Below are 26,270 nucleotides of genomic sequence, written 5' to 3' on the forward strand. Positions count from 1 at the left end.
AGTGAAATAAGATGAAATGCCGATGCCAATTGACGAACCAGTTGGTCTATAGGAACCGATTATGTAAACGAACTGAGTCGACATAAATAATAATTGTTATTTATTTGTACTAGTAAAGACTCGTAATTTCAGGACCAAAGGGAGAACAAGGACTACCTGGTCTGCCTGGACTCAACGGAACAGATGGGGAAACTGGTATTCAGGGTCCTCCAGGATTGCCAGTAAGTAAATCATGCAAGTGAAGCTGTAATCAAAAAAATTAATTTATCATACCACTTCATAATGCAACAATAAATTTCTCAAACTGATCTAACAGAAAGAATACGTAACAGCAATTCATCACACAATTTCTTCACAGTTTCTTCACAAATTTATACAAATTTTACAGCGACGATAAACATATTCACTACTCATAGGATTTTCATCGTACATGGCAATTTCTAACATGTAACTTTCGTACACGCACGCGAAAGAAACAATTTTTACATTCTACTAATTTACGTAGGTTTTTCTATAAAGTTTCTTTCAAAATTGAAAGCTATCTTTATCACGATTATCGTGAATAACAAATTCTCTCTCTCTCTCTCTCTCTTTCTCTCTTCATAAATTTACATTAGACAGATTATTGGATCTTGGAGGAATCAAATTTATACGAACGTTACGTACATTCGTCGTCAGTATTAAATATTTGTACAGGGTATTTCTGGACCGAAAGGTGAGAAAGGTGACTACGGAGACATCGGACCTCCAGGACTTATGGGACCACCAGGTTTGCCTGGTCCACCGGTATGTAAATCATTCAACGTGTCATTTGTTAAATTATCGAGTACGAATTCGAGCGAATAAACGTTATAACGCGTGTCCTTTGTAAACAGGGTTATCCAGGATTGAAAGGTGAAAAAGGAGAGAAAGGTGAATCGGTGAGTCGATCTTTCGATAATATTTTGCACGCAGCAGATGGACGATCAAAACCCTCTCGTATCAAATCTCTTCGCATTATATTTTCATTCAATGGCAAAGATGAGATATAACTGATTCTTTTCATAGAATAGCGTTCGTCGAACGTGAGGGCTGTTGAATATCCATCAATTTTCATTGCGAGTAATTCTGGATCTTTGATTTCGACGTGTATGACAAGTATATCGTACTCGCCGTGTCAATTGCTTTGAAATCAAAGGCCCGAGCACGGTATACGGTATTTTAACGGCAGGTATTCAGCAATTTCATGATAAAATCTATTTCTTTTCATGACACGACATGGGGCTTCCATTGACAGAAATACAAGAAACTCAGGCGAAGGCAGGTACGTTCATTTTCGTTCATATTCGTTCGTAGTATGCTTGTTATCCGATACCATCGCTATTCGAAATTATCGATGAAGCATCGTAAAAGAATATTTACGTTATTTACCCGTTCGCTTTATTACAGGGAGACGGTACTTTCGAAGTAAATGCCGGCGAAGTGGTGAGTAAATGTACTATTTGAAATTTTCATTCTATTCGACGTCTTGTCGCGCTGGAAACGTATCGCCGTGTTTAATACTTTACCTTAGGCTCTGAACTCCGTTCGTGAAATTAGATAATTAATCGTGTTTACAGATAATGGGACCACCGGGACCACCTGGTCCAGCTGGTACTCCTGGGCTTCAAGGTCCACCTGGCATAAAAGGCGACCGAGGACACGATGGTGCAAAGGGCGATCCTGTCAGTAATCATTGTATACTAAAAAAAACAAAAACAAAAAAAGAATCATTCCATTAAGATAATTTCGTGAAACAGAAAGAAAGTTAAAGTGCCTATGATACGTACTTTTACGATATTCGTTAAAATCACGATCGAGACGACGAAAGCGTTTAGAAAATGCTACACGGCATTGTTTGACTCTGTGTTTGTTCTTTTCATAAAATAATTGAGATATAGATGTAATTAACTTGTAATATGAACGAGGGCGAGAAACGAATCGTTACGGCGTACAATAGACCTATTTTCACCGGGTCGTTCTTTTTTACATTACAGGGAGAGAAGGGTGCCAAAGGAGATCCTGGTCCAATGGGACTACCCGTACGTATTTTCCTCTCAAGATTAGGTTCGTAGGTTAGGTAGGTTATAAAACGCGATAAAATACCAGAAATAGAGACGATCGAACGCATAAGGCGGAAATCCATCGACCAATTAAACATTTTCTTAATCTTAAGGTATTAGGAAAAGGTATTAGCTCGAAACAAAAATAGATCTTGATACTGGGTTGTTTGGAAAGTGCGTAACGAAATATAAAACGTATGGAATTAGCATTTTATTAAATGACGCGTCGTTTCTTTCGATGATTTTTTTATCATTTATTAGCTAGCTTCTCAAAGAAACAATTTTTTTAAAAATAGTTTCTACAGTTTCTTAACAATAAGTCCATTCAACGTTTTTAGCGTTACAGTTTCGTAAAGTTTCGTAGAAATCGGAGCAAATAAAACGATGTCGTGTCTGTTGAATGGAAAGGATGAAGCTGTACTGTATGTGTTTCAACATATCGCTTGCTCTTCCTCGATACACGAAGCCTAACGTTTTCTTGTTGAGAAACGATCTCTTGTCCGATACCGTTGTTCTCAATTGCTGTATTTAACAGTAAAACGCTAGAAATTACCTTGTAGAAGATAGAATCACCGATGTTCGTAACAAATACACGCAACAAAATGCATCGACTATGAAAAATGCTACGAAACTTCCGAGCAACCCATACTCGATTTACAACGATAATGCAATAACTACTTATTACTAGAATAAAAGTACAGATACGAGAAAACGAAACGGGGAAAAATGTGCGCCATATATAGGAAGAAAAAAAGAGGGAAGCGAAGCGGCATATATACACGATCCATTGACAAATTCATTGTCATTGTATATGCTTCGACGATCGTATTGTAATCGAATCACTGATCGAAGTGTTTGTCTTTTTACAGGGCCCCATGGGACTGAGAGGAGAATCCGGAAAACCCGGGGATGCCGGGAAACCTGGTGCCATGGTAAGAACGCGGACCTCTCGCTCCTAACGTCATCGTTATTTGGCCTCGCTGCTGAATCATTACTAGGCATTCACTAACGACCAGTGTAATCGATTGTCGCTCATTCGGCAAGATGTCGTACTTCTTCGCGTCCTCAGCGAGATCCTTTGATTGCCTCTCGAGTATGTTGCCTTCCGTGTCGTTTCCTCTACATAAAACGAACGATCACAGTTCGATCATCGTCGTCGTTCAAGATACATATGAAAGAAATGAAAAGAAAAGAAAAGAAAAGAAAAGAAAAGAAAAGAAAAAAAATGAAAAGAAAAGAAAAGAAAAATGATAGAAAGCGACTCGAGGGACAACGAGATAACCATAGGCGATACGAGTACATATATACCTCGAAAGGATCTCTTCTCGGATTAACAAGTTGTCGGAAGTTTTCAATGTTACAAGTCATATCGTTAGCATTTATTGGATAAAGTGTAATCGCGAGGATAAATGTTAGTAAATCGCTTTCGAGTCGTTATTAAAAACAAAAGAATGCCTCCGAGTATTGGCTCGGTGGATTTTAGTAGCTTCATCGGCTTGTTATCGATCAGAATCTACTAACGATATCCCTCAACGATGAATAATGGTAGGGAGCTTAAAGGACCGTCCGTTGCAAAAAGGTTGCGGGCACCGTTGTGATATATCATGCTCTCAAACATAGTAACCCGTATCAAATGGGTAAAGGAGAAAGGATTTTACTACAATTGATCGTTATTCGAGCAAAACAAAGAACGTAACGAATCGTGTCTTACGTGTGCGGTGGTAATAAATAAGGTGACTGTACTTGTATTACATAGTGGGTACATTCACGTGTGCAAAGTGTAGCGGACGTAAAATATGAAAAAAAAAAAAAAAGATAATTTACTTAATAGAGGATAATTGATAATTTCGATTTATGGATTTTTCGTGTCGATGTGTGACAAGAGTGAAGTTTCGGGAGAAACAAAGCGTCTTCCATAGATATTCGATGTGTACGAGTAAATTATTCGATGCTTTCCTTTTACTTTTTTTTCTTTTTTTCGATATCGAAGTACAGATACGCATTACGTCGGTGCTATACATTTTTATTTATCCAACGTAATACTTAGCGGATGATCGCACTACCATCCGTCCTTTTTAACATACTCTATATGTTTATCTCTACAACCATTTATGTGTGCGTATGTGTGTGCGTGCGTGCGCGCGCGCACGTGTGTGTATGTTTGTGTATGACGTGTGTGCGCATACACCGAAGGAAAAAATGTTAAGTTCGAAATAACAAAGCTTTAGCGTTATAACGTGGTAACACGGTACGAAAGCTAAGCAAATTTTGCCTTAAAATATTTTTAAATTAAACTATAGATTAAGATAATAGATTACTGTGTATAAAACATTACACACTACAAGCTATCGAAGAACACTACGAAAATTTGTTGAACGCTTATCGATAGTTCGATTAAATTTAGGTACATCTCACTCGGGTATATTTTTTCTATTTCTCCTTTATACTTCCGTAACATTATTTCATTGTTTCTCGCTGCTCTTCATTCGATACTTCTATTTATTCGTTGTGAAATACATTCATGGTCGATCTTGTACGATTTTTTTCTATCCTATTTTTCGTTTCTTTTCTTAATTATTAAGGTATTCATTTGTACTTAACGAAAGCATATTATATTTTTTTATACGCGATAATAAGAGAACTATTTATTACGATCGTTCTCTTCCGTTGTACTTCCATATTTATTTCGATGCGATCGAAATACGTAATTGTATTAGCCGGGCAATAAGAGACATGAATTTTATATTTCGATAATCAAAAACATAGTATAATTTATATTCCACTGGAGTTGGTGTTACATGTATAATCACGAAGTGTATATTTTTTAACATGTTTGTTATTTTTAATATATCAGAAATACGTATTATGGTAAATTTGTTACATTGCATAAATCTAGATGATTTTTTCCTACAACTTCTACCGCTCCAAATTATTGTTTAAAAGTGCCATTTCTAAAACGTACTAAATTTACACTAATCTTTGTAGCTTTATCTTTTATAACGCGTTGTTACATCGAATATTTTTAACATCTATACGTGTCCCATCATTAATAATCCTAATTTCGCCACATTTTTAACGATACAATGCATGGTATGTTCACTTACAAATAACCTGACGTAAATTTTTATTAATTACCATTACCTACGATATACGGGGACATTAATTGACGTCTTAGACAAATGCAAAACAATTGCGAATGCTAATAAATTCGAGCAACGCGGCAGAACATTATGACTTAAAGACATGGAAAATATAGATTGGTAGACAGAAATGATAAAGGCCTAAGAAACAAAATAGCACAGAGCGAGAAAGATACTTATAATGACTTACGGTGTACTTAACGATTTGAAAATACGTGTAAACGAGTATCCTTATTTGTGATCCTAGTTACCTATAACGTTGATACAATTGAATAAAAAGATAGCAGAAAGTTGTACAATGTAGAATAATATCGATATTGTAGAAATGGGATTTATCAATGTGGTAAAGAATATTTTGCTGGCCTCGAATTAGAAAGCGTGTACTAGCTACCGTTTTTGCTGTGCATATCCTAATCGAAATATATAGAGATTAATGCGAGTAGATTTTTAATAAGATAAACGGAATGAGTAAAAGTATGAAGCTCTCGTATCGTGAAAGCACTTTAACGGTAACGCTAATGCGCGAATTAAGCATATGATATAATAATAGATGTGTGAATGTGCGCCCATTATAGTGAACGATCCATACACGTGCATATGCACACAATTTCAGAGAAAAAGTAACTGATCGAGAAGTATGTGTGTGTGTATACGACATGTGTATGCATGCGTATGTACATACATGTGTATATGTACACGTGTACAGGTGTGCGTACGCATATATCTACATATGCATGACATAACGAGTATAAAGGTATGCGGGGGAAAGCACATAACATTTCGTGCGTGCGTATGTGTGTATTGTAAAGCGGCGCGCCTTGGTAATTAACAAAAGAAAATTATAGAAGAAGAATACGACGGCGTATTTGCGTATAAGAATACTTGACTCTAACAATTTTGTTTTACATTGTCCCAATTAATAAACAGAATGTGCATGTGCCTGTGTCCTTTGCTTCTATACGATGCCCTTTCGAAATTTAACGCTTCTCACACCTTGTAGTGAAATTACCGCTTTGCATTTTGCTCTGGCTGCGATCCGACGATCATTGTACAAACTACATTTGTCACTTCTTTACACTTCTTTTGTTTCTTTCTCCCTTCTTTCTTCTGATCGCGAACATATATATATATATGTACAATTTTTTTTTTTTTTTTTTTTTTTTTTTTGATAAAAAGAAAAGAAAAAAGATCATGATCTCATAAGAGAAAAATTAACACGTGTTAATTTGCTGCAACCACGACGGTAACGTAATTGTTGGATCGTTATGCCATCTCGTAATACGTCCATAGCGAAGGTGTTTTAAGACATAATTGGCATATCAATGTGAATACCGCTGGTTTTTTATTTTTCTGTTTTTCTTGAATTCAGTCGAGCTCCTTCTTTATCTTTTCCTTTGCCTAACACGCCCATCGATTGTACTCTTGCCTCGCTCTCGAATAACCAAATCTTTGGTCTTTATCGTTAAATGCCGGTTGAACAATTTTTTAGGACAAACATATTTATTAAATGTAATTCTAGATCATGTTCCATCTGTTGTATGTTGTATCAATACGTTTATTAGGAAGTGTTCATGTGCGTCACACTTGGTAGAATATCTTATTTCACATCTAGGGGAACAATAAAACAATGTAAATCAATAATACAGTGATATTACCTGACTGAAATAGGCAAAACTGTTTTGAACGTATTAAGATTATTTCGAACATTGGTAGTCTCTTGTGACGAGAACGAATGCGTTTGAAGAAAAAATCAGGTGCCAATTATTTGCGGAAGATCGAGACAAAAAAATATTCTTTCAGATAACTTTGTGAAAAACTAACTGATAAGAATATCAACAGATAGCATACACAAATAAATACTCTACTTAGGACTAAAATTCAAACATTTCCTTCGGAGAGTTTGGCAAGGTGCAATATCGCTGCGAATGACGGGGCAAAGGGCGTCTTAATCAAATTTCTTAATAATAAATTACATTTGAATCGGCATATTCGATATCAATTATCAGGTGACTTCGATGAATTTGACAAGGTTTCCTCTGCCTTTCAGGGGCCACCAGGATTAGACGGCATGAAGGTGAGCAATCCTCGGGGAGACCCGTTTAACCATACATTATATTTATGATTTTTGGATCCTCGATCACTACGCTCACGCTACGATTTCATCATTCAGGCATAGATTAAGCCAGTTGCAAACTTAACGGTATTGTTTCAACGTATCCGTACAGATCATAGTATCCGTTATGGTTCTTCGTACTTACAGGGTGCACAAGGAGAACCAGGCACAAAGGGTGAAAGAGGGGATCCTGGCCTACCTGTAAGTATCGTTTTATCTCAATAATTTAAACCAATAACCGACCTTAACCCGTCGAAATGAAACTGCTTTCTTAGAAATCTTAGAATTTTAGAATTTTAAATGGTATTTCTACTAATTTTTTTAACAATTTCAAAAATTGCTTTCGCTTGGAAAAACCATTCGATTCGGCTTGATATTCAATACGAATCATACCGTGTCGATCTAACCATTTAACCGTACCGAACGATATTTCATCCTGCTGAAACTCGATTACACCGTCGTCGAAACACCAACGACACATTCTGTTTATCCCCAGGGTACCGATGGAATTCCTGGCGCGGAGGTACAGTGGCATTCGATTATCGCTCGCCCCTCGGTGTGACTGCGACACAGTCTAACCAGCCCGGGGTAACGACGATACATCTGCCTGATCTACCCCGGGGACTGCCCCAAAATTCGTCTCTTTACTTCTTTTGCACGAAAAAGGAGGGGGCTGAGATTAAGTTTTGCGCCTTTCTCCCTCTTTACACCGACGATAGTTTGCACGATTTCTTTATTATTGCAAATATTCCTTCTATTTTATATGTAGTACTTGCTTATTTACTCTCAAATATTTCGCTTTATGATCGCAAATCGTTTCTTTTGGTTCGATCGGTTAAAGCAATTTAGAAAAGCAGAACGTCAGAAAATAATGGATATAAAACGTAGAATTAAGGGTCAGAGAAGAGTTGTTCGTTGAAGAGCCAAATAGTATATTTTTCTGATGGTTCCAGCGTTCTTGAAGCATTGTTGCTAATGTTAAACTGTCAAGTTTATTACAACTATAATTATCAGTTTATTTTTCAGATCTAGAATGAAAGAGAAAGAAAATTATGTATAAGATCGTCATAAATGTTGGAATACCTAAAGTTTTAGAATTCCTAGAAATACCTACAATTAGAGAATATCGAGAATTCATCGGGAAAGTAACAAATTGTAAGATTTAATCTGGAAGAGAGGGAGAAGCGCACAATCCTCTCTGTTTTGATAATTAGGTTCTCAAAGAGTGTACAAACTGAGAGCATAAACTAACCGAAAAATAAAACGGGCTAATATTATAGCTTATATCGCTTGCTTCTTTCACTAGTTCACGCATTTTATGATCGTAGACACATGTTATGCCTTTGAAAGCAAGTTTCGCATAGAAATGTATAATATTCAAAAAGTTCTTTTCCACAATACGTATCGTGCATGTAGAAAAGAAACGAAGAGAGGCACGACCGTCACTTAACGAATAAATTCTTTGACGTACCAATTCCAGGGACCGAAGGGAGAGAAAGGTGCTAAAGGCGAATCTGTGAGTATTGATGAAATTCGACTATCAGTTTTAAATAAATGGGCAAGGAAATTCGTAGTTTGGCGAGCGAACAAAGCTCATAAACGTTTAACGATACAATGTCTGACCGGACGAATAATTCCTCGTTCCAGATCTAAAAATTTTTTATTCGGAAATTCATTATTAATATTTCATTCATATTTACTGTATTGTCATTATCATCATTATTATCAGCAACATCATTATCATAAACGTTTACTACCATTTCATTACTAAGACTAATTAATTATCAATAGTATTATGATATTTAATATTACTAAATCCAAATGCAAGTGTCGCCATTCGAAAGTTATGCCAAAGAAGTGCACCAATTTAACATTCACTGTTACTCGTTTTATCGAAATGTGTTTAGCATAAAGAGTAATTAATCTCTAATTAGAAATTATACGAAATTCGAATACCGAATTTAGGGATGGTTTGACACAGTACAGTGTTTATGCATAACGCATGTAACAGAAACACATATTTGTATTTCTGCACTCTGGTATCTTCGTATTGTACTTTTCTACATGTCCTATAATATGTCGCAACCCTTGAAAAAAGATCATCGAATTCGCGAGATAAATGTTCGTATAAAAACGTAATTTCACATTCCTTTCTTCGGTGATACGTACGTACATATATGTATATATACTACGTGCATATGCTGCCACCAGCGTATAGTGAAAGCGCGTATATAAACTCGCTGATAGTCAATAAATTTGTTTAGAGATCTAGTTGCAATTAAGGGTATGACGTTGAAATGAAAAATTAGTACATTCCAACAAAAAGAACAGTCGAAACGATTGAAAGTACGCGGTCTCAAGTTTAAGATAGAGAATATTCTCGATGCCTTTTTCTTGGACGTTAATGCTCAATTGCGTATTCTGCACAATCAATCGAATATTTTACTATGCATAAAGAGATTCTTTTTGTGTGCCTGGCCTTTATTGCACGTTCGCGAAAATATCTACCTGTTCGCCATTTAGACGTTGAAACATTTTTACGTATGAATACAGGGACCGCCAGGGAAACGCGGTAGGAAAGGCGACAAAGGCAACAAAGGAGATCAGGGTGTACCCGGGCTAGATGCTCCATGTCCATTAGGAGCCGACGGACTTCCGCTAGCAGGATGCGGTTGGAGACCACCCCAGGTATCTCACATTTTCCCTATTCATTTCAATTAATTTTTGTCGGCTTGAACAAGTCCGAAATAGACGACATCCTGTTACGTTCTTTCTCACGTTTTCTCTCCCCCTTTGTCTTTACACTTGATTAGATATTCCCACGATACTCGAGACGTTTCGTCTTTAAAAAAATATTAATTAATAATATGTTTGGCATACTTCACCCTGGCAGAATTTCTTATATATACAAATGTATTTTTATAAACATAATATTAATTGAATTTTCTATATACGTACGTAGCGATTTAGTCGATAAGGTCGTTCCTATTCTTTAAAAAAACCTTTGTATCGAGAAGAATAATGCGAAGAGAAGAAAGCTGTAACGAGTGAAATGGAAACGAATGGTCGGAAAGGGAATTGTAAGGAATTTAAAGTAGGTAGAACGAACGCTTGGATTCTCGTATATGCTTAGCAGGACATCACTAGCACCTCGATACCAGCTGTCGAAGGTCCTGAAACATCAGAGACGGATTACGAAGAACCCGAAGAGGACTACGAGGAGTATACGGATCCGAACGCAAATCTAGCCGAGCAATAATTGCTCGTTGTGCGCTGCCCTAATCACTACCAACAACTACCACAACTACTACCACTACCATCACCACTACAACCACCAAAACCACCACCGCCATCGCCCTCATCACTCGTCTCACCTTGCTCTCCCAAACTAACGTGGTCCTGGTAATTGCAAGTCCCGTAGTTATACTAACGTTGTATGCATGCATAATCGGCAAAACACCACGCTCCTAAATAACAAAAATGATTTAGAAAGAAGTCTTGTAACTTTGCTCCTCCATACATTTTCGTACTTTTTCTTTTTTTTTGTATCACTTATTTACATATTACCTGTATGTTAATTAAGTAGAAATCCGTGGCAATAGTCTTGCTTAAAGCTTCGTATCAATGCTTACGGTTATTTTGCTTTCCTGTCAAAAAAAAAAAAAAAAAAGATAGAGTAACAGATGATATGTACATAATATATCAAAAAAGTACTAAGAGATAGAAGATATATCTACAGTCGTCAAAATTAATTTCCAATTCGACTTTCTTGCCACTTCTTTGTACTTGAAGCTTCAAGGTGACGATCAAGAAATTAATAACACTTTAACACGCTCAAATACTTGCTTGTAGCTGCATTCTTTTTCTTTTCTTCTTTTTTTTTTTTTTTTTAATTAGAATGAAGAATATGTGGTTTAATGTCAAAAGCAACGTTCCAGACTGCTTCTTTGTAAAATTATCCGCTTACATTCTCGTTTGCTTTGCTTATCGGCACGATAACGTAATTTGTAATTTGTAATTGATAATTAATGAAATGCATAAACAATGAAAAATCGATTCGTTTCGAATAGATAGCGACCTGTACGTATAAGCATCCTACCTACTTTGTATATTTCAAAGCGACCATCTTCTTCATCTTTGAATGTATACAAATCTATCGTATTTGCTTTAAGCTTTAGAAAATATTTCTACAAATATTTACAACAGATTCCCTTTCGCCTCGTTTTTTCAGAGAAGAAGGAATATTCTTCATGATTGGCTAGAAGAGGAAGCCGAAAAAGAAGAGGGGCAGTGATACAAGTATTTTAAAAGAAGATAGTACATATTTTCAAAGACCTCTGTGTATACTCCATCGTAAAAATACAATTCATCCAGTTTAGAACGCGAAGAAAATCGAGTTATGTATTTAAGAAAAAGAAATATATATATTTTTTTACATATATATATTTTTTTTTCTTTTTTGGCATATAAAATACATGTATGCCGAAATAATCTTCTTGCCATCGGGTGTTGTAAATAAGTGTACTTACAGTGTTTAGCGTCCGCAAATAGTGCGTGTACATAAATATTTAGAGCTTACTACCGAAAATGCGGTTAGAACGACACCATAATTTTATCGACAATTTGTTTATAATGTAAACGTAAAGTCAGTAATTTATAAATTACTTTATTTCTAAGGAGAGTAAAATTAATGACCGAATTATCCAAATATCGTTTGCACAACGTAATATAGCGATAGCAAAGTTCTAAAACAATAAACAATTTTATTGGTCTGTTAACATCATTGTCAACGTGTTTTATTTTTTTTTTATTTTTTTTTTTTTTTTTTGCTAAAATACGTTGCACTCTATGTGAAGAAATAATTTTTCTCTCTGCGTGTTTTTTATGTGGACATGTCTCGTGGAAGCACAAGATGTAAAAAGTTGGAAACGTTAATCGTTTTGTTCTATCTTCTTTAGCTGAAGATGAATTGAACGTATATTCACGTAAATTTCAGTCAATGTTATTTTTCTGTTTATTTATTTTCTTGCTAGAATGCAACCAAATGCATTTAAGCATAATTATAATATTATGTATTTATATAGCTGCTATTAATTATTACCTTTATTATACATTACTATGTTTCTAAGATTTTTTTAAATTTAAATTATATTATTCTCGCCAGATCTAGTTTTCTCGCATAATCAAAATTTGTATAACAAGTTCAACTATGAAACTTGGAATTTTATTTTCATCGAAAAACTAATGCCATATGATTGTTTTAACGAGGAACGGTTGAAAATTTCTTTTCCCAGTATGTGTCATTTATGTGCACAATACATATATGCGTACCTATGCCATTTTATTGCCTTCGGTACGTTTAATAAAAAAAGTGCACATTTCTGCGCGATCGCAAGGGAAGATTTTTATACAAATATCAGTTAATAATGCATATCTCGACATAATTTTCATCTAGATTAGTAATAATATCAACTGTAAAGCAAAGGAGTAACGTGTACACATTGTCAATACTGTCAGGTATTGTTAAATAAAGAATAAGTATATATCTATAGTTTTCATATTGGCGTATAGTAAATCCCGAATTGGAAATAATTCCTATTTATTGTTATATATATAAAAAAAAATAAAGCAAAAAGAGATTCATAAGGGCATAAGATTGATTTGTTATCTTTCTAATACAATATGAAACATATTACTAGATTTTTCTTGACATATTCCTAAGCAGAGTTCAATTCGTTTTATAACATTGCAAATAACAATGTTTGAGGTACTAAAACTTGATACTGACTATTCCTTAAAATATATAGTACTATATTTAATACTATTTTATTTTATATTACTATTTAATTTTATTACAATTGATGTACAATATAAAAGAGGATAAATGTAGCTGTATAATGAAAATTGTATCCGTTTACAATTTAAGTAACTTATATTTCTTGAAATATGATTTTACTTTATCCTTTGGGTAAGGTTTTGTTGCCAAACACGTTGGAATATTATCAGGCTGTTCAATCCAGAGCTTATGATCAATGTTCTCATCTTTCAATGTTAAACATAAATTATTTAAACTGGTCTCATCTGGAATCTAACATTTATATACATATAAATATATCCATGTATGAGTATACTATAAATGTCACCATACTCCTTCGCTGTTTTAAAAACTGTATACACAATAGTTATGCACAATAATACATTCAAATTGACGTTTAATACCTATGATATATATAGTTCCTGGATATACTTACTTCCAAGACAACTTTGTGCATAGCATCTAAATTGGCAAGGTAGGCTTGTGTGTAATTGTCATTATAAAAAAGATGAGTAACAGCGGTACACGCATGGCATGCTTGAGCTATAACTGCGCCAATGGGCCACTTCATTGTCTCCAGAAGATCTCTTCGTACCACCACATATTGAACTAGCACACTCATCCTAGTAATGCAAAATATATTTAATTTAATTTAATTTTAAATTATAGAATATGCAAAGGCTATTGTAAGGCTGATCAAGCTAAATTATTGAACTTTAAACATTCGTTGATGAAACTCTTAATTTTCTATATATTAAATTTAATGTCATTTACAATCCTTACATAGTAAGTGCCAAAAATATATATAATAATAATATAAATAAGAAAACAATAGGAAGTACTTTTAAAGTATTTATCTATTGACATTATGTCTGTTTAGTATTGTAATATTCAAAAGTAAGACACAAATATCATTGTAATATTCTTTTGGCATTGTAGTTTAAATCAGATGTATTATTTATATAAATTGTTGTTATTAAAGACAAATTACTCGTACGTAAATACTGTGTATAATATGTTACAACATTCAAAACATAATTCATTTATATAGAATATAAAATAACTTTTGTATATTTGACAAATTTTTGTTATCATTGATACATTAGAAATTGCTGCGATCTATCTGTAAGTAAAGGTTTAAAAAAACTCCATCACCTTTACTTTTTAAGTTGTAAAAATGAACATTTAAAAAATAAACATTTAATTATATCATGATCATGTTAATTACATAGTTGGACATTCTCACCAATTTGATATTACTTATAGCTGGTTATACTCATTATTTTATACATGACAATAACATGATTAAAGAAGAGAGTTTCTACTTAAAAAGAAGAATTTATATGATATTTAAAATAATGATTATTCATAATTACGAAAAGATTCATCATGTACTATTTTAAAAACTTAATAAAAATTTCTGTCAGAAAGTTTCGTGCATTACTTTGATTAAGCAACGAAATGCTGGCGGCCGGATAAATATTACTACTAACCCCATATATTAAAAAGTAAGGCCGAGCGCAGGTTATATGTACAGATAAAAGTTGTTCAAAATGTTGAGTTTTATAACATTTCAAAATCGCTAAAATTAAAGGAGATACCTTTAATCGACAACATTACCGGTTTAACTCTAGTAGGAAAATCGCAAAATAAAAATGACGAAATTTTCTGGTGTTTTTCCTGGATTGAGGTTAGACTTAGATTTAGTTTTAAAGTAAAATTAAGAGTACTTATAATTGTTTGCGACACATCTTTTGTAATATTCTGCTTATTTAAATAGCCTTTTCTAACATATTAAAGTTCGAAAAAATCGAAGATACTGATCAAATTGCTTACTATCATACTTCTAACTAATATTTCATATATTACAAGCGTTAAAATATAACTAGCAATATATTTGAAGCAATCAGATAAAAATAAAACGTAATATGACAAATAATATGAAACTATACAAAATATTTGTTATAAAATCAGAAACATTGCAAGGAGATGAAGATATTAAAATAGATACAAATAAAAATAAAATTTGTTTAGTAATACTTGATTTATTTATAATTACAAAATCATATTTATACATAAGATCTGCTCATATTAGCTTTTTATTTATAAATATAAAGAGACCAAAATGTTCTCTTTAATGTATTTTCTAAATATTGCATGTAAAATCTCTTCAACATGGTTATATATCATATGTTTAAAATAAATATATTTACAGTAAAGATCGCTTTTTTCTTTTGTTTAATCATTTCATTCTAATTCTAGGGATAAATTTTACTTGTAATAAACCATTGATGAAATTTTCTAATATTTTAATTTCTTTATCTTATCATATTTTACATCACGCATACTTTTTTTTCAACCTTGATTTGCCTAATTTTTTATAACGTATTTGGTTCATGCGAGACATCAGCATGTACATAAAGGGTAAACAGAATATGAGTAAATATATCTTTAAAAATGATGGAAAATGAAATGCAAAATTCCAAGAATTTGGTAAAGAAACAGTAAACTTCTGTGTCTCTTCAAAATATGGGATATTTCTTAATATTATAATTCCTTCACAAAGGAAGCCTAATGGATATAAAGGCATCCATATTGTATATCTTAGCCATGTTAAAAATGAAATCTCTATTTTAAGTAATTGCGTAAGATAATAAGGATACCTAAATACTTCTACTGCACTCCATACAAGGAAGAGATAAAAGACAACTGGTTTCGTTTGCATACGTGGTTCAGCCTCAATCATAATAAATAAAATAAATGCTCTGCCTCCCACTTGTACAAATGTTACAAATGTACTACTTTTAGTGTAACCAAATAATGAATGCATAACTTCTAAAAATTGTATAAGTTGTATAAATTTCATTGCATTCCCAACAGCTATGTAAGTTTCTTTCATAGATGCTACAATTTGAAATTTACTAATTAAAAAAATCAATTTAGGTATTATTATATTTATCTAATTTTAAATATATGATACAGTTACTAACCTGGTCCATCTCGTGAATACATAATTCCCATTACAGTTAGAATATAGATAAAACCAACAAATTGACAAAGGTTATAAATAATTAGATACACTTTTTTGAAATCTTCTGCGCAATGAATAATCGTAAAATATTATTAGTATTGAAATGTATTTCAATTATTACGTATATTAAAGCATTTTTTAATAAAGTATACCTTTTCTATAACCAAACTCTTCTTCATGAAGTTTATCGTACATGTCGGGATAATCACTGCATACATCTCGTCTTTCATCTTCGTTATCGTCTAAATCTTCGCTTGTCCATTTGTCAAAATCGATTTTCAGCCATGATGGCTTTTGTGGTTGACTAGTTAATCTTGGCCACCAAGCAGGACACTTTTTACCCAATGTAAAATCAACTTGTCGAGCTGTTACTTTGTAATTACTTTCCTATAATAATCAATTTTACTTTTATTATTTGTACTTGTAATAATAGAACATGTTATTCTTTTACTAAAAATTGAAGATACACAAATTTTAGAAATGATGATGTACCATAAAACAAATGGTATTATAAATATTTCCATATTATTCTTATATTACATATTAAAAGACAATGCATTATTATACATGACGAATCAAATAAAATATTATAATATTGGATCCACACTGTTGAATTGTGTTTTATGGATTTTACATGGATTCCGAACTTCATGACATACTGATCTGTGTAAAATATTATACATTACCATTATTCTATTATAAGTAGTTGAAAATCATTATAGATAGCTGTGTCACTTTCAGCCTTGCCATTCTAACGCCAAGTTACTCCATAAGATAAAGTAAAGTATTATTGCTACAATTATAACAAAAAAAAAAAAAAAAAAACAGGGATCTTTTCTAACAACTATACACTTCATATTATTTATTTTATTAAGTTATAATGCGCAAGAAACCTTAGCTTAAGAAATTTAGTAAAACTTATTGAAGCATGCTAAAAATAATTTACCTACAGATAACAATATATCTTACTTATCATTTAAGACTATAAAAAAATGTGAATATAAATTGCAAGCTTACTCACATCTATACATTAAAAACATAAATATGTATCTATGTAATAAATCATAATTATAAAATTTATTTGAACAATATAAGTTACCTCAACATTAATAGATGAATGTAAATCCAAGCTAAATCCATACTCATTAAGACCTCTAGCACCTTGTCCATAAACAGTAACCTTTAATTTGTTCTCATTCATGTAAACTTTAACACGCTACAAAATATAATTTGATCTATATAAACTGATAAACAATAAAGTTTATATATTAGAAATTACATACCCAAGTATCAGTCAAGTCTACCTTTAATGTAATTTGTTGCTCTGTTTGAGCCCAATATACAAATGGAGTTAAAATATCTGCCATTTTTCCATTTTATATTTCTATAAATGTTAATTTTATCCGGCTTATTGTTATAACAGATCGATATTGAAAGTACATATTTCGTTCTAAGTTAGTAAAAGATGCATCATTTTATTTTTTAAATAATTTCCATTATTATATATATTGTATTTTAACATTGTAAATATACATTTAACAGTTATTCGATGTAAACGCAAAATTTCGTACTCCAACAAACGCCACTGTCAACATTACACTTAATAATGTCTGATTTATTATTTGACTTTGATTACACGAAAATGTTAGAACTGCACATATCAGCCATTAACAATTAAGTTCATAATATGATACCAACATATCTACTGTTGAATATGCTACGTAATTTAATAATTAAATAAAGTTACAAAACATGAATCTGATAAAAATCACTAAATTTAAAAATATTAGATCTTGAACCACGTGCTTATAACTCTAGTTTATTTTTATAGCTATTAGAAATTTTTTATTCATATATCATATTGTTTATTTCATAAAAAAAAAAAAAAACATGAAGAAAAAGGCAAGAGACATGTCTTGTATTTTAAAATTATTCATGTGAAGTATAATTAAAGTGTCAATACTTATTTACAGAAACGCTGATTGGTTAATGTTTGTTGTGTTAACAAGTAATAATTTAGAATTATATCAGTGTAAGATATGCGAGGTATTCAATATAAGGCGATGATTATATAGAGGAATTGCATTACCTAAAAGACTAATGATTAGGCACTTTTATACATGGAGACTTGCGCGTACTTGCACTTATACAATATACATGTAGGAAGTGTTGTGGGTTCATATATATGTATATAAATATAAATGTGTTACTGTCGAGTTGACAGTTTAATTAATTAAGTTGAATAAAAACATTGTTTTCTTAAAGTGCATATGCTAATTATTGATCACTTCAGATATTATCAAGCACTTTATTTTTTACTCAAATGTGTGTTTCATAATGATTTGAAAAAAAACATTTTCAATTGATCCAGCACTTAGCCATATTCCTATTTTAAGGTTAAAAGGTAATTCAATTACATTTTATGTTATCAGATTGTATTATATTATATCATGTTCGATATTTCATAAAAAGAAATATTGTATTTTGAAAACACGTTTTGATAAAATATTCTGTACGTATTTCCTTGAGAAACATTAAAATATGAAATAAATTTCCAGCATTCAAATTATGTTTTCGTGGCTTAGTTTCACGTGCGATTCTGTACAGTAGCATAAATTTTCGCAATTTCAGACAACATAATATGCAGTTTTAAGTGTTATTTAGATAAAACATCAATAATTAATCCCAATTATTAATTAGAATCTTATACATGTAATACTAATCTTGTGCAAAATGTATAAGATAAAAAATTGGAGGTTAAATTAACTCGTGAATACATATGTTAGATTGGTGAAATTAAATATCTGAAATATAAATAATAGTGAAAAATTCATAAAACCATTTTTAATATTCAGGATAGATTAATAAATATTTTATTTTATATAGTTATTGAAAATCACACTGTTTTTTAATTCCAATTAAAAGTACACTATTAGAAAATATATAATAATATTTCTATTATAAATTATGTGAGTTTTAAAGCATTTGTCTGCACAGTAAGTAAATTTATACATATATATCTATCTATTTTAAATTTAACTCTAATGGAATATTTGTATATGTTATTTTATATATTGCGGTATATTTCTGATTTATGGCACACGTTTAAAGAAATTAAAATCACCAATGAATTATAGTGAATATTTGTACCTGTATTACCATGTAGATTATATAAAAATTAAATATATTAGAAACAACCCTTTGTACTTAAATTGTTCACCAAAAACTTTACTTTCAAACAATTTTTATAATAATTTAAACAATAATTTTGTGTATTTAATAGTTTTATGTATATGCAAATCAATGTACATAAAGTTATATCTGTATTTATATTTAAAATGTTTCAATAAATACTGTTAAATAATGTTAAATTTTTAAAAAAAAAACAACAAAATCAGTTTAATCAATTGTTTAATTGTCCACTTATAGTTTTATCTGTTAAAATTATATAATTTTGTTAATCTCTTATGTAAAATTTCTTTTTAAAGTTTTTATTATATAATATGGTACAGAGTGTAAAAGTAATTCATATCTTAGTTCAATAAATTATATTTATCACTGTTTTATTTGTATTATTTGGAAATTAATGTTTCTTATTGGTAATCAGTATTAATAGAAAATAATTATTAGAATATTTTTATTCCTTTATGATTATAACAGTAATTAGTTAATAATACAACTAATGCAGCTTGATGATGACATGATGGAAAATAGATTCAAAGATGAGCACTATTTCGAATGTAGCTGTTACCAGTATTGTACAGAATTTTGAAGACACTATTTTTCATACGGGTAGCAGAAACTCAATGAATTCTACTACAGTGAAGCCAGTTTTACGAATTAGCAGAAATCATTTAATGGCTCGTTAAAACACCATCTGCACATTTCAGGGAACAGCGCAAATATGGTATAGAATGTATTCATTCTACAAATAATTGTATGCTGTTTATTATTATACAAATATTAAAACGTATTTAGTTACGTGTAATTATTGATTCATAAATTCATTAATCTAATACTAGTTACATTAACATTATGTGTCATAAATATTTTGGAAAATTAATGAGAATAAATAACTTAATTAAACTACAATGATAGTAAGAGTAAATAATTTAACACTAATCTATTAGCAATGAGAAATGAAACAGCATGAAAGTAGTGTTCAATTTTATAATATGATAGATATTACATATAATGTCTTTATCATTAAAGTAAAGATTTTATATTAAAAGCTTTGTACATGGCAGCAAACTAATTTAATCTTGTTAATATGAAGTGTTTGGAATTATCATTTTTTTATATCATTTTTTAATGTCTTAATAATTTAACATTAGATTTTTGCATTACATAAGTATTTTCCTATTTGTAATTTGAAAAAATCTTCATATATAATATATTCCTTTCTTATACTGCATGTGAAATTCATGGTGACTAAATATTTTATTACTGATCATTTTGTATATTACTTATATTTAACTATAACACTAATATTGCTTCAGTGAGTTTTTAATGATTTTATTAATATTTAATATCAATATCAGTATGAAGTAATATAATATTTTAGCATATATTATTAAAATTATTATATTACAGTAATCAATGTCACTAATTTAATTTTGTAATATTCCATTCATATTTTTAGAATGAAGTATTGGGAATAAATTGTTGAATACAGTAATAACAAATTTGTGATATTTTTTAATTTTTTGCTGCTTTAAATTGTGTGACATATGTGACAATATGTGTGTCATGACTATAATATTTTATTCATTTCTAATATATTACATATTTCGTAATGCTTTATCTATTAAATAATCATAAATTTATTTATGATCTGTTTTATTATTTTTGCAGAATAATCAGTTAGGAAGTATCATGTTGGAAAATACCACTGCCATTCGACGTGTGAAGGATTCAGCACCTGTTAATGGTGCTCAACAAAATGTAGAAGAGAAAAAATCATCTGCACCATTTTCAGGAGATTTAAATAATTTGGACAATGAATTATATATAGATTCTGAACACTTAACTTTGTGGCAGCATCCAATTACCACATTGAATTATTTTTTCCGAGAACTTTTTAATAATATATTTAGCTTAGGGGGGAAGGCATTGCATTACAAAAAGACAGTATGGAGCATAGTATCGATAATTACATTATTTCTGATATTGAGTAGAATTTCTGGTCCACATCAACAGGTAAGTTCTATAATTAAAGTTGGCAGTATAGTAAATTATTATACAAAAATTTTGCATATTAGTCTTCCATCTTTGTTTTTCTTAATATTTAAAGTCATCAAATATTTGTACATTTTCAGATATTGAAAGCATGGGAGACAAAAATAATTTGGTGGTTATATTGGATAGGTTTAGGTGTCCTTTCCAGTGTAGGTCTTGGTACAGGTTTACACACTTTTGTACTTTATCTAGGACCACATATAGCAGCTGTCACAATGGCTGCGTATGAATGTGGCGCTCTCAATTTTCCTGAACCACCATATCCTGATCAAATAATATGTCCAACAACAATTGATCCAATGTGGACAGCAGGAATATTAAATATCATGAGAAAAGTACGCATAGAAGCTATGCTTTGGGGTGCTGGTACTGCACTTGGTGAACTACCACCATATTTTATGGCTAGGGCAGCTCGAACTAGCAGACAAAATAATAGAAATGAAGAATTTGATCAAGAAGATTTAAAAGAATTAGAAGCTTTAGAAGCTTTAGAAAATGGAGAAGATGTTTCATTATTAATTCGACTAAAGCTAATTATGAAACATTTTGTGCAAAAAGCTGGATTCTGGGGAATTCTTGCTTGTGCTTCAGTAAGTTAAATTATTTTCTAAATATTAAAGATTAATTTTGTTTATACAGAAATATTATTATTATATTAGAAAATTATATTATAATTATAATATTATTATTATTATATTAAATTAATTTGATATTAAATCAATTATATTATTATTATTATTATTATATTAAAAAAGTTTTATTTTTATATATTTTTAGAAAATATTTTTATATAATCTTTGAATTTTATTAAAATTAAATTAAACATTTACAATATATTTTTTACACAAAAATCTTTTTTAGATCCCCAATCCATTGTTCGATCTTGCTGGCTTGACATGTGGTCATTACTTAATTCCATTTTGGACATTTTTTGGAGCTACACTTATAGGAAAGGCGATTATAAAAATGCATATTCAACAACTTGCAGTAATTATAGCTTTCAATGAAGAACTTTTAGATAAATTCATAAAACTGTTAGCAATTGTACCATTTATTGGTTCGAAATTTCAAGAGCCACTGAAAAAGTATCTTATTCAACAGAAAGAAAAATTGCATGACAAAACGTCGATGGTATGATCTTAATTTATTGCGAGCAATGTATTTACACATTTCTAAATATTTATTTTGTTTTCAGGATGGAGCAACAACAATTTCATGGTTATTTGATAAATTTGTAATGTTGATGATATGTTACTTTTTAGTAACAATTATTCATGCGTTAGCAAGGAATTATCATCGTAAACGAACTAAAGAATGTACTGATTAAAATTTATTGAATATAGGATATACAATGTAAACATAAAATCAATTAAAAAACTACGTACAGATAAAGTTGCTATTAAAGTGCAGTATAATTAAGGTACTAAAAATAATAATAATAATATTGTGGCCGAATTTTTAAGTGCACAATTTCTCTTTTGCAATATGAATAAATCGTGAAGGATGAAGTACATAAAATTTAATTTTTTTTAATTCTAATTTTCTAGGATGCTTCTAAAAATATATATATATATAACGAAACATTTTTGACATATATATATATATATATATAATTATATATGCACATATATGTGTGTATGTATTTAACAATATATATATAGACATATGTATATCTTAGGGGGGATTTTTATACATTATGTAGTATAGATTATGGGCATATTATGTATGATACATATTATGAGCATTTTACTTTCACTATTACAGTCATAATTTATAACATCAGAACTCTTTCTAGGATTTATGATGTTAATAATATTATGCTTAATAATGTAAACGATTTATGATTCTAATGAGTTCGAATATGGTATAAAACTGTTTGAGATATGCATTCTTCCTATAGACATTCAAATTTAATTATTTTAAATATTCATAGTTGACAAATACATTCTCTCATTAGCATCTTTCAGTACTATCTATCATAATTGAGTAGATAAGTGGTATAAATTATGTTCAAGTACCAAAAAAAAGCTTTTAGTTATTGGTTTTTTTATACTAAAGTTACAAAAAGCCAATCTTATGATTAGCTTTCCAAGGATAAAGTCAGAAATATATACGTATAGTTAATAATACATATGATTGTAGAACAGATCTAAAACGTTCATTTTCATCGGTGGTTTGTGAATAAATAGTAGTGATTTTTCGTGATTTCATATTGAATGATTCAAATTACTGTTTTTTCGATAGATCCGATATTGATTTATATTTTAACTATATATACTCTCACTCACTTTTTATGACATTTTCACTTTTCACTGTAATGCATTTATAATTATGGAATGAATGTAATATTATTTGTAATTTAAAAATATTTTGAGAATAAGAAAAATATAAATGAAAGATACAATGTTTTTAGCCTTAAAAGAGTTAAAATTGCTGTTGAAGAAAATTTTTGATTTACATTGAATTTTTTCTATTTGGAATGTATTGATAAAATAATTTACTTTCCATATCCTACATATTTCATTAATATATTTTTATTATATTTTAATATAACTTGATTTGAATATTATATAGATTATAGATAATTTTTTATCATTGTATAATCCTTATTACAGGATTGATTTCAAAATATTTTGGGATATTTCCGGAGATATAAGTACAAATAGTATTTTTAACTAGTTGGTATTTTTCCATTCATGTGATACATTAAAAATTTAATGTTATGAGAATCCTTTATAAATAATGAGTGTAGAGTCGTACATTTTTATTCTGAATATATATATGTATATGAATAACAGTTTGTAATTTATATTACTACTGTAAGAAAATTATTCAAGGTATTTTTTGGAGGGGAAACGGAATATTATAAATACAAAAATGATGAAAATCATACCTTTATAAATAATGAGTGTAGAGTCATACATTTTTATTCTGAATATATATATGTATATGAATAACAGTTTGTAATTTATATTACTACTGTAAGAAGATTATTCGAGGTATTTTTTGGGGGGAAACGGAATATTATAAATACAAAAACATATTAAAAATTATTAAAACATGTTTGTAAATAATAAACGTATAGAAACTAATAAAAAGAACATGTAATAATATACAAAATTTTCATTAGTAATGAGATACTTAATGTGTAAAATTTATATAAAGACATGGAAAATTATATTATTTTAAGTCATTGTTCATTAACATCAAATATAACTGATACTCATATGATTTTATAACGTGATTTATTTACATAAATATTTAATTTCTTATTGATTTAAATGAAGTAACGCGAGCAATATATAGGTAGGAAAAAACAGTTATTAAGTTCATTTATATGGTAAGTATATGCTAAGGAAAAGTAGCATCAGTGGTGTCCCATCATTACTACTTCTTTTGCAATAAAATTAACAATATGTAGGATATATATATATATATATATACATATATAGCGAGCATTTTATTGATAAAATAGCTCACACATAATAGACATCTTCTATTATTACTACTAATTATTACTATACTTCACCAAATTTTACAAATTATTTAGCGATACAAATAATCTGCATGAATATTACTAGCAATTTCTGATTCCCACCTGTCTCCATTATTCAGCAATTTTTCTTTATTGTACAATAACTCTTCGTGTGTTTCTGTTGAAAATTCAAAGTTTGGACCCTAAAAATAATTCATATGGTAAATATAAATCTTATGTAATAGGTATTCTCATATATCTACATAGAATTGTTTACATTTTATGATAGATATTGACATTTAGAAATTAATATATTACTCTTACTATGTCTATTTATTCTCTTTGTCACTAGATTTGGATTACATTAAATTGATACTGAAATTTAGACTACACTAAGTAATGTTAAGGCTGGATTATTTGAATTTAGACAAAATAGCTCTATTTGAATTTAAACAAGCACTACTATATATACTTATGTATTAATCGTTACCTCCACGATTGCATCCACTGGACAAGCTTCTTGACAGAATCCACAATATATACATTTTGTCATGTCTATGTCATATCTTGTTGTACGGCGGGATCCATCTGCTCTTTCCTCTGCTTCAATAGTGATTGCTTGTGCTGGACAAATTGCTTCACATAATTTGCATGCAATACATCTTTCTTCACCTGAAGGATATCTATTAGAATAAATTTATTATATTTTCTTCAGTACAAATTTTATGTACTCTTGATATAAAAAGCTTTATACCAATACCTTCTTAATGCATGTTCACCTCTGAATCTTGGACTTAAGGGACCCTTTTCAAAAGGATAATTTATTGTTGCAGGTTCACTAAAGAAGTGAGACAATGTAATTCCAATACCACGTATGATTTCTAGAAGCAATGATCTGTTTGTTGCATTATCAAGAAACTTTGACTTCTCCGGGGAAATAAAATAATATTTAGTTCGTACAGGTACATTCAAGATTTTTGTGGAAGTTTGAAATAATTTTAAACCTGTAAAAAGCATACTTTCATAAAATCAAATGTGTAATTAAGACAAAATAATAATTTTATAGGTTATATGATATTCGTATATTACATTTGATAGAAAAAGAATCAATTAAATTGTATTAGGAAACAGAAAAAAGTTTTGTTAAATTTACCTGGTTGTATAGTTTTCAGAAATGTCATGTTGAAATTTTAATAATTGCTTTCACTTCGTGCAATCACTTTTCACGATATATATACTATACAGATACAATCTGGTTCTAACTATGCGCAAACTAAAAATAATTTTCTTCGCATTGAAAATTGAACTTCACGTATACGTATAAAACTATAGTATACATATATACATATGTATATATATATATACTATAGTTAGTGC

The 26,270-nt window shown here is 30.1% G+C and overlaps 4 protein-coding genes across 36 annotated transcripts in view; 2 read left to right on the top strand and 2 right to left on the bottom strand.

The window, feature by feature from the left end:
• The window catches only part of LOC122575985 (collagen alpha chain CG42342-like), a 119,998-nt gene extending 106,998 nt beyond the window's left edge, over positions 1 to 13,000 (top strand). For 9 of the 14 annotated variants that reach the window (XM_043745598.1, XM_043745587.1, XM_043745594.1 and 6 more), the window contains 15 exons: positions 133 to 221; positions 697 to 786; positions 876 to 920; positions 1,277 to 1,303; positions 1,429 to 1,464; positions 1,599 to 1,703; positions 2,016 to 2,060; positions 2,951 to 3,013; positions 7,269 to 7,295; positions 7,482 to 7,535; positions 7,831 to 7,857; positions 8,815 to 8,850; positions 9,888 to 10,022; positions 10,468 to 10,736; positions 11,566 to 11,606. In XM_043745598.1, coding sequence (XP_043601533.1) covers positions 133 to 221; positions 697 to 786; positions 876 to 920; positions 1,277 to 1,303; positions 1,429 to 1,464; positions 1,599 to 1,703; positions 2,016 to 2,060; positions 2,951 to 3,013; positions 7,269 to 7,295; positions 7,482 to 7,535; positions 7,831 to 7,857; positions 8,815 to 8,850; positions 9,888 to 10,022; positions 10,468 to 10,593 — 905 coding nt within the window. In that variant the 3' untranslated portion in view covers positions 10,594 to 10,736; positions 11,566 to 11,606. Of the gene's footprint in view, positions 1 to 132; positions 222 to 696; positions 787 to 875; positions 921 to 1,276; positions 1,304 to 1,428; positions 1,465 to 1,598; positions 1,704 to 2,015; positions 2,061 to 2,950; positions 3,014 to 7,268; positions 7,296 to 7,481; positions 7,536 to 7,830; positions 7,923 to 8,814; positions 8,851 to 9,887; positions 10,023 to 10,467; positions 10,737 to 11,565 lie in introns of those variants that run through there. The other 5 variants (XM_043745589.1, XM_043745593.1, XM_043745591.1 and 2 more) reach the window with 5 other exon arrangements.
• LOC122575989 (putative peptidyl-tRNA hydrolase PTRHD1) lies at positions 132 to 18,398 on the bottom strand. 16 transcript variants are annotated; one of them, XR_006319602.1, is made up of 11 exons: positions 17,464 to 18,263; positions 17,280 to 17,396; positions 16,333 to 16,567; positions 16,140 to 16,244; positions 15,813 to 16,053; positions 13,586 to 13,772; positions 10,902 to 10,981; positions 10,709 to 10,801; positions 10,293 to 10,507; positions 1,548 to 1,721; positions 132 to 244 (listed from the first exon to the last, which is right to left on the bottom strand). XR_006319602.1 is itself a non-coding variant. In XM_043745611.1 (8 exons), exons 2-8 carry the CDS (start codon positions 17,545 to 17,547, stop codon positions 13,249 to 13,251), a joined length of 1,143 nt encoding a protein of 380 aa, XP_043601546.1. In that variant the 5' UTR covers positions 17,548 to 17,630; positions 18,270 to 18,398; the 3' UTR covers positions 13,137 to 13,248. The 16 variants fall into 16 exon arrangements, 11 of the variants coding, with proteins under 11 accessions (XP_043601546.1, XP_043601547.1, XP_043601551.1 ...); XR_006319604.1 differs by lacking the exon at positions 10,293 to 10,507 and having other exon boundaries at positions 137 to 244; XR_006319603.1 differs by lacking the exons at positions 132 to 244; positions 1,548 to 1,721 and adding an exon at positions 8,250 to 8,362.
• A 47-nt stretch (positions 18,399 to 18,445) lies between these two features.
• On the top strand, positions 18,446 to 24,859 carry LOC122575987 (vacuole membrane protein 1-like). Of its 5 annotated transcripts, XR_006319600.1 has the most exons (7): positions 18,446 to 18,584; positions 19,869 to 20,087; positions 21,035 to 21,379; positions 21,499 to 22,008; positions 22,280 to 22,549; positions 22,614 to 22,838; positions 24,034 to 24,859. XR_006319600.1 is itself a non-coding variant. In XM_043745607.1 (6 exons), the coding sequence occupies exons 2-6, from the start codon at positions 20,085 to 20,087 to the stop codon at positions 22,743 to 22,745; spliced, it is 1,260 nt and encodes a 419-aa protein (XP_043601542.1). In that variant the 5' UTR covers positions 18,446 to 18,584; positions 19,869 to 20,084; the 3' UTR covers positions 22,746 to 22,936. The 5 variants fall into 5 exon arrangements, 4 of the variants coding, with proteins under 4 accessions (XP_043601542.1, XP_043601544.1, XP_043601543.1 ...); XM_043745607.1 differs by lacking the exon at positions 24,034 to 24,859 and having other exon boundaries at positions 22,614 to 22,936; XM_043745608.1 differs by lacking the exon at positions 24,034 to 24,859 and having other exon boundaries at positions 18,451 to 18,584; positions 19,841 to 20,087; positions 22,614 to 22,936.
• On the bottom strand, positions 24,837 to 26,199 carry LOC122575994 (NADH dehydrogenase [ubiquinone] iron-sulfur protein 8, mitochondrial). The gene is made up of 4 exons (XM_043745638.1): positions 26,047 to 26,199; positions 25,654 to 25,897; positions 25,384 to 25,576; positions 24,837 to 25,096 (listed from the first exon to the last, which is right to left on the bottom strand). The coding sequence occupies exons 1-4, from the start codon at positions 26,072 to 26,074 to the stop codon at positions 24,965 to 24,967; spliced, it is 597 nt and encodes a 198-aa protein (XP_043601573.1). The 5' UTR covers positions 26,075 to 26,199; the 3' UTR covers positions 24,837 to 24,964.
• Positions 26,200 to 26,270: the final 71 nt, after the last annotated feature.

The sequence above is a fragment of the Bombus pyrosoma genome, linkage group LG15 (genome assembly GCF_014825855.1).
Source record: "Bombus pyrosoma isolate SC7728 linkage group LG15, ASM1482585v1, whole genome shotgun sequence".
NCBI classification, from domain to species: Eukaryota; Metazoa; Arthropoda; class Insecta; order Hymenoptera; family Apidae; genus Bombus; species Bombus pyrosoma.

Coding starts and splice junctions, on each gene's coding strand:
- LOC122575987 (XM_043745607.1), top strand. Junction 21,380..21,498: donor TTTCTGGTCCACATCAACAG/GTAAGTTCTATA, acceptor GTACATTTTCAG/ATATTGAAAGCATGGGAGAC. Junction 22,550..22,613: donor TGCATGACAAAACGTCGATG/GTATGATCTTAA, acceptor TTTTGTTTTCAG/GATGGAGCAACAACAATTTC.
- LOC122575994 (XM_043745638.1), bottom strand. CDS start 26,074: ATGACATTTCTGAAAACTATACAACCAG. Junction 25,898..26,046: donor TCTGAAAACTATACAACCAG/GTAAATTTAACA, acceptor TGCTTTTTACAG/GTTTAAAATTATTTCAAACT. Junction 25,577..25,653: donor GGTGAACATGCATTAAGAAG/GTATTGGTATAA, acceptor TTATTCTAATAG/ATATCCTTCAGGTGAAGAAA.
- LOC122575989 (XM_043745611.1), bottom strand. CDS start 17,547: ATGGCAGATATTTTAACTCCATTTGTATATTGGGCTCAAACAGAGCAA. Junction 17,397..17,463: donor TAGACTTGACTGATACTTGG/GTATGTAATTTC, acceptor TATATTTTGTAG/CGTGTTAAAGTTTACATGAA. Junction 13,423..13,585: donor TGCACAAAGTTGTCTTGGAA/GTAAGTATATCC, acceptor TATAAATGTTAG/ATTCCAGATGAGACCAGTTT.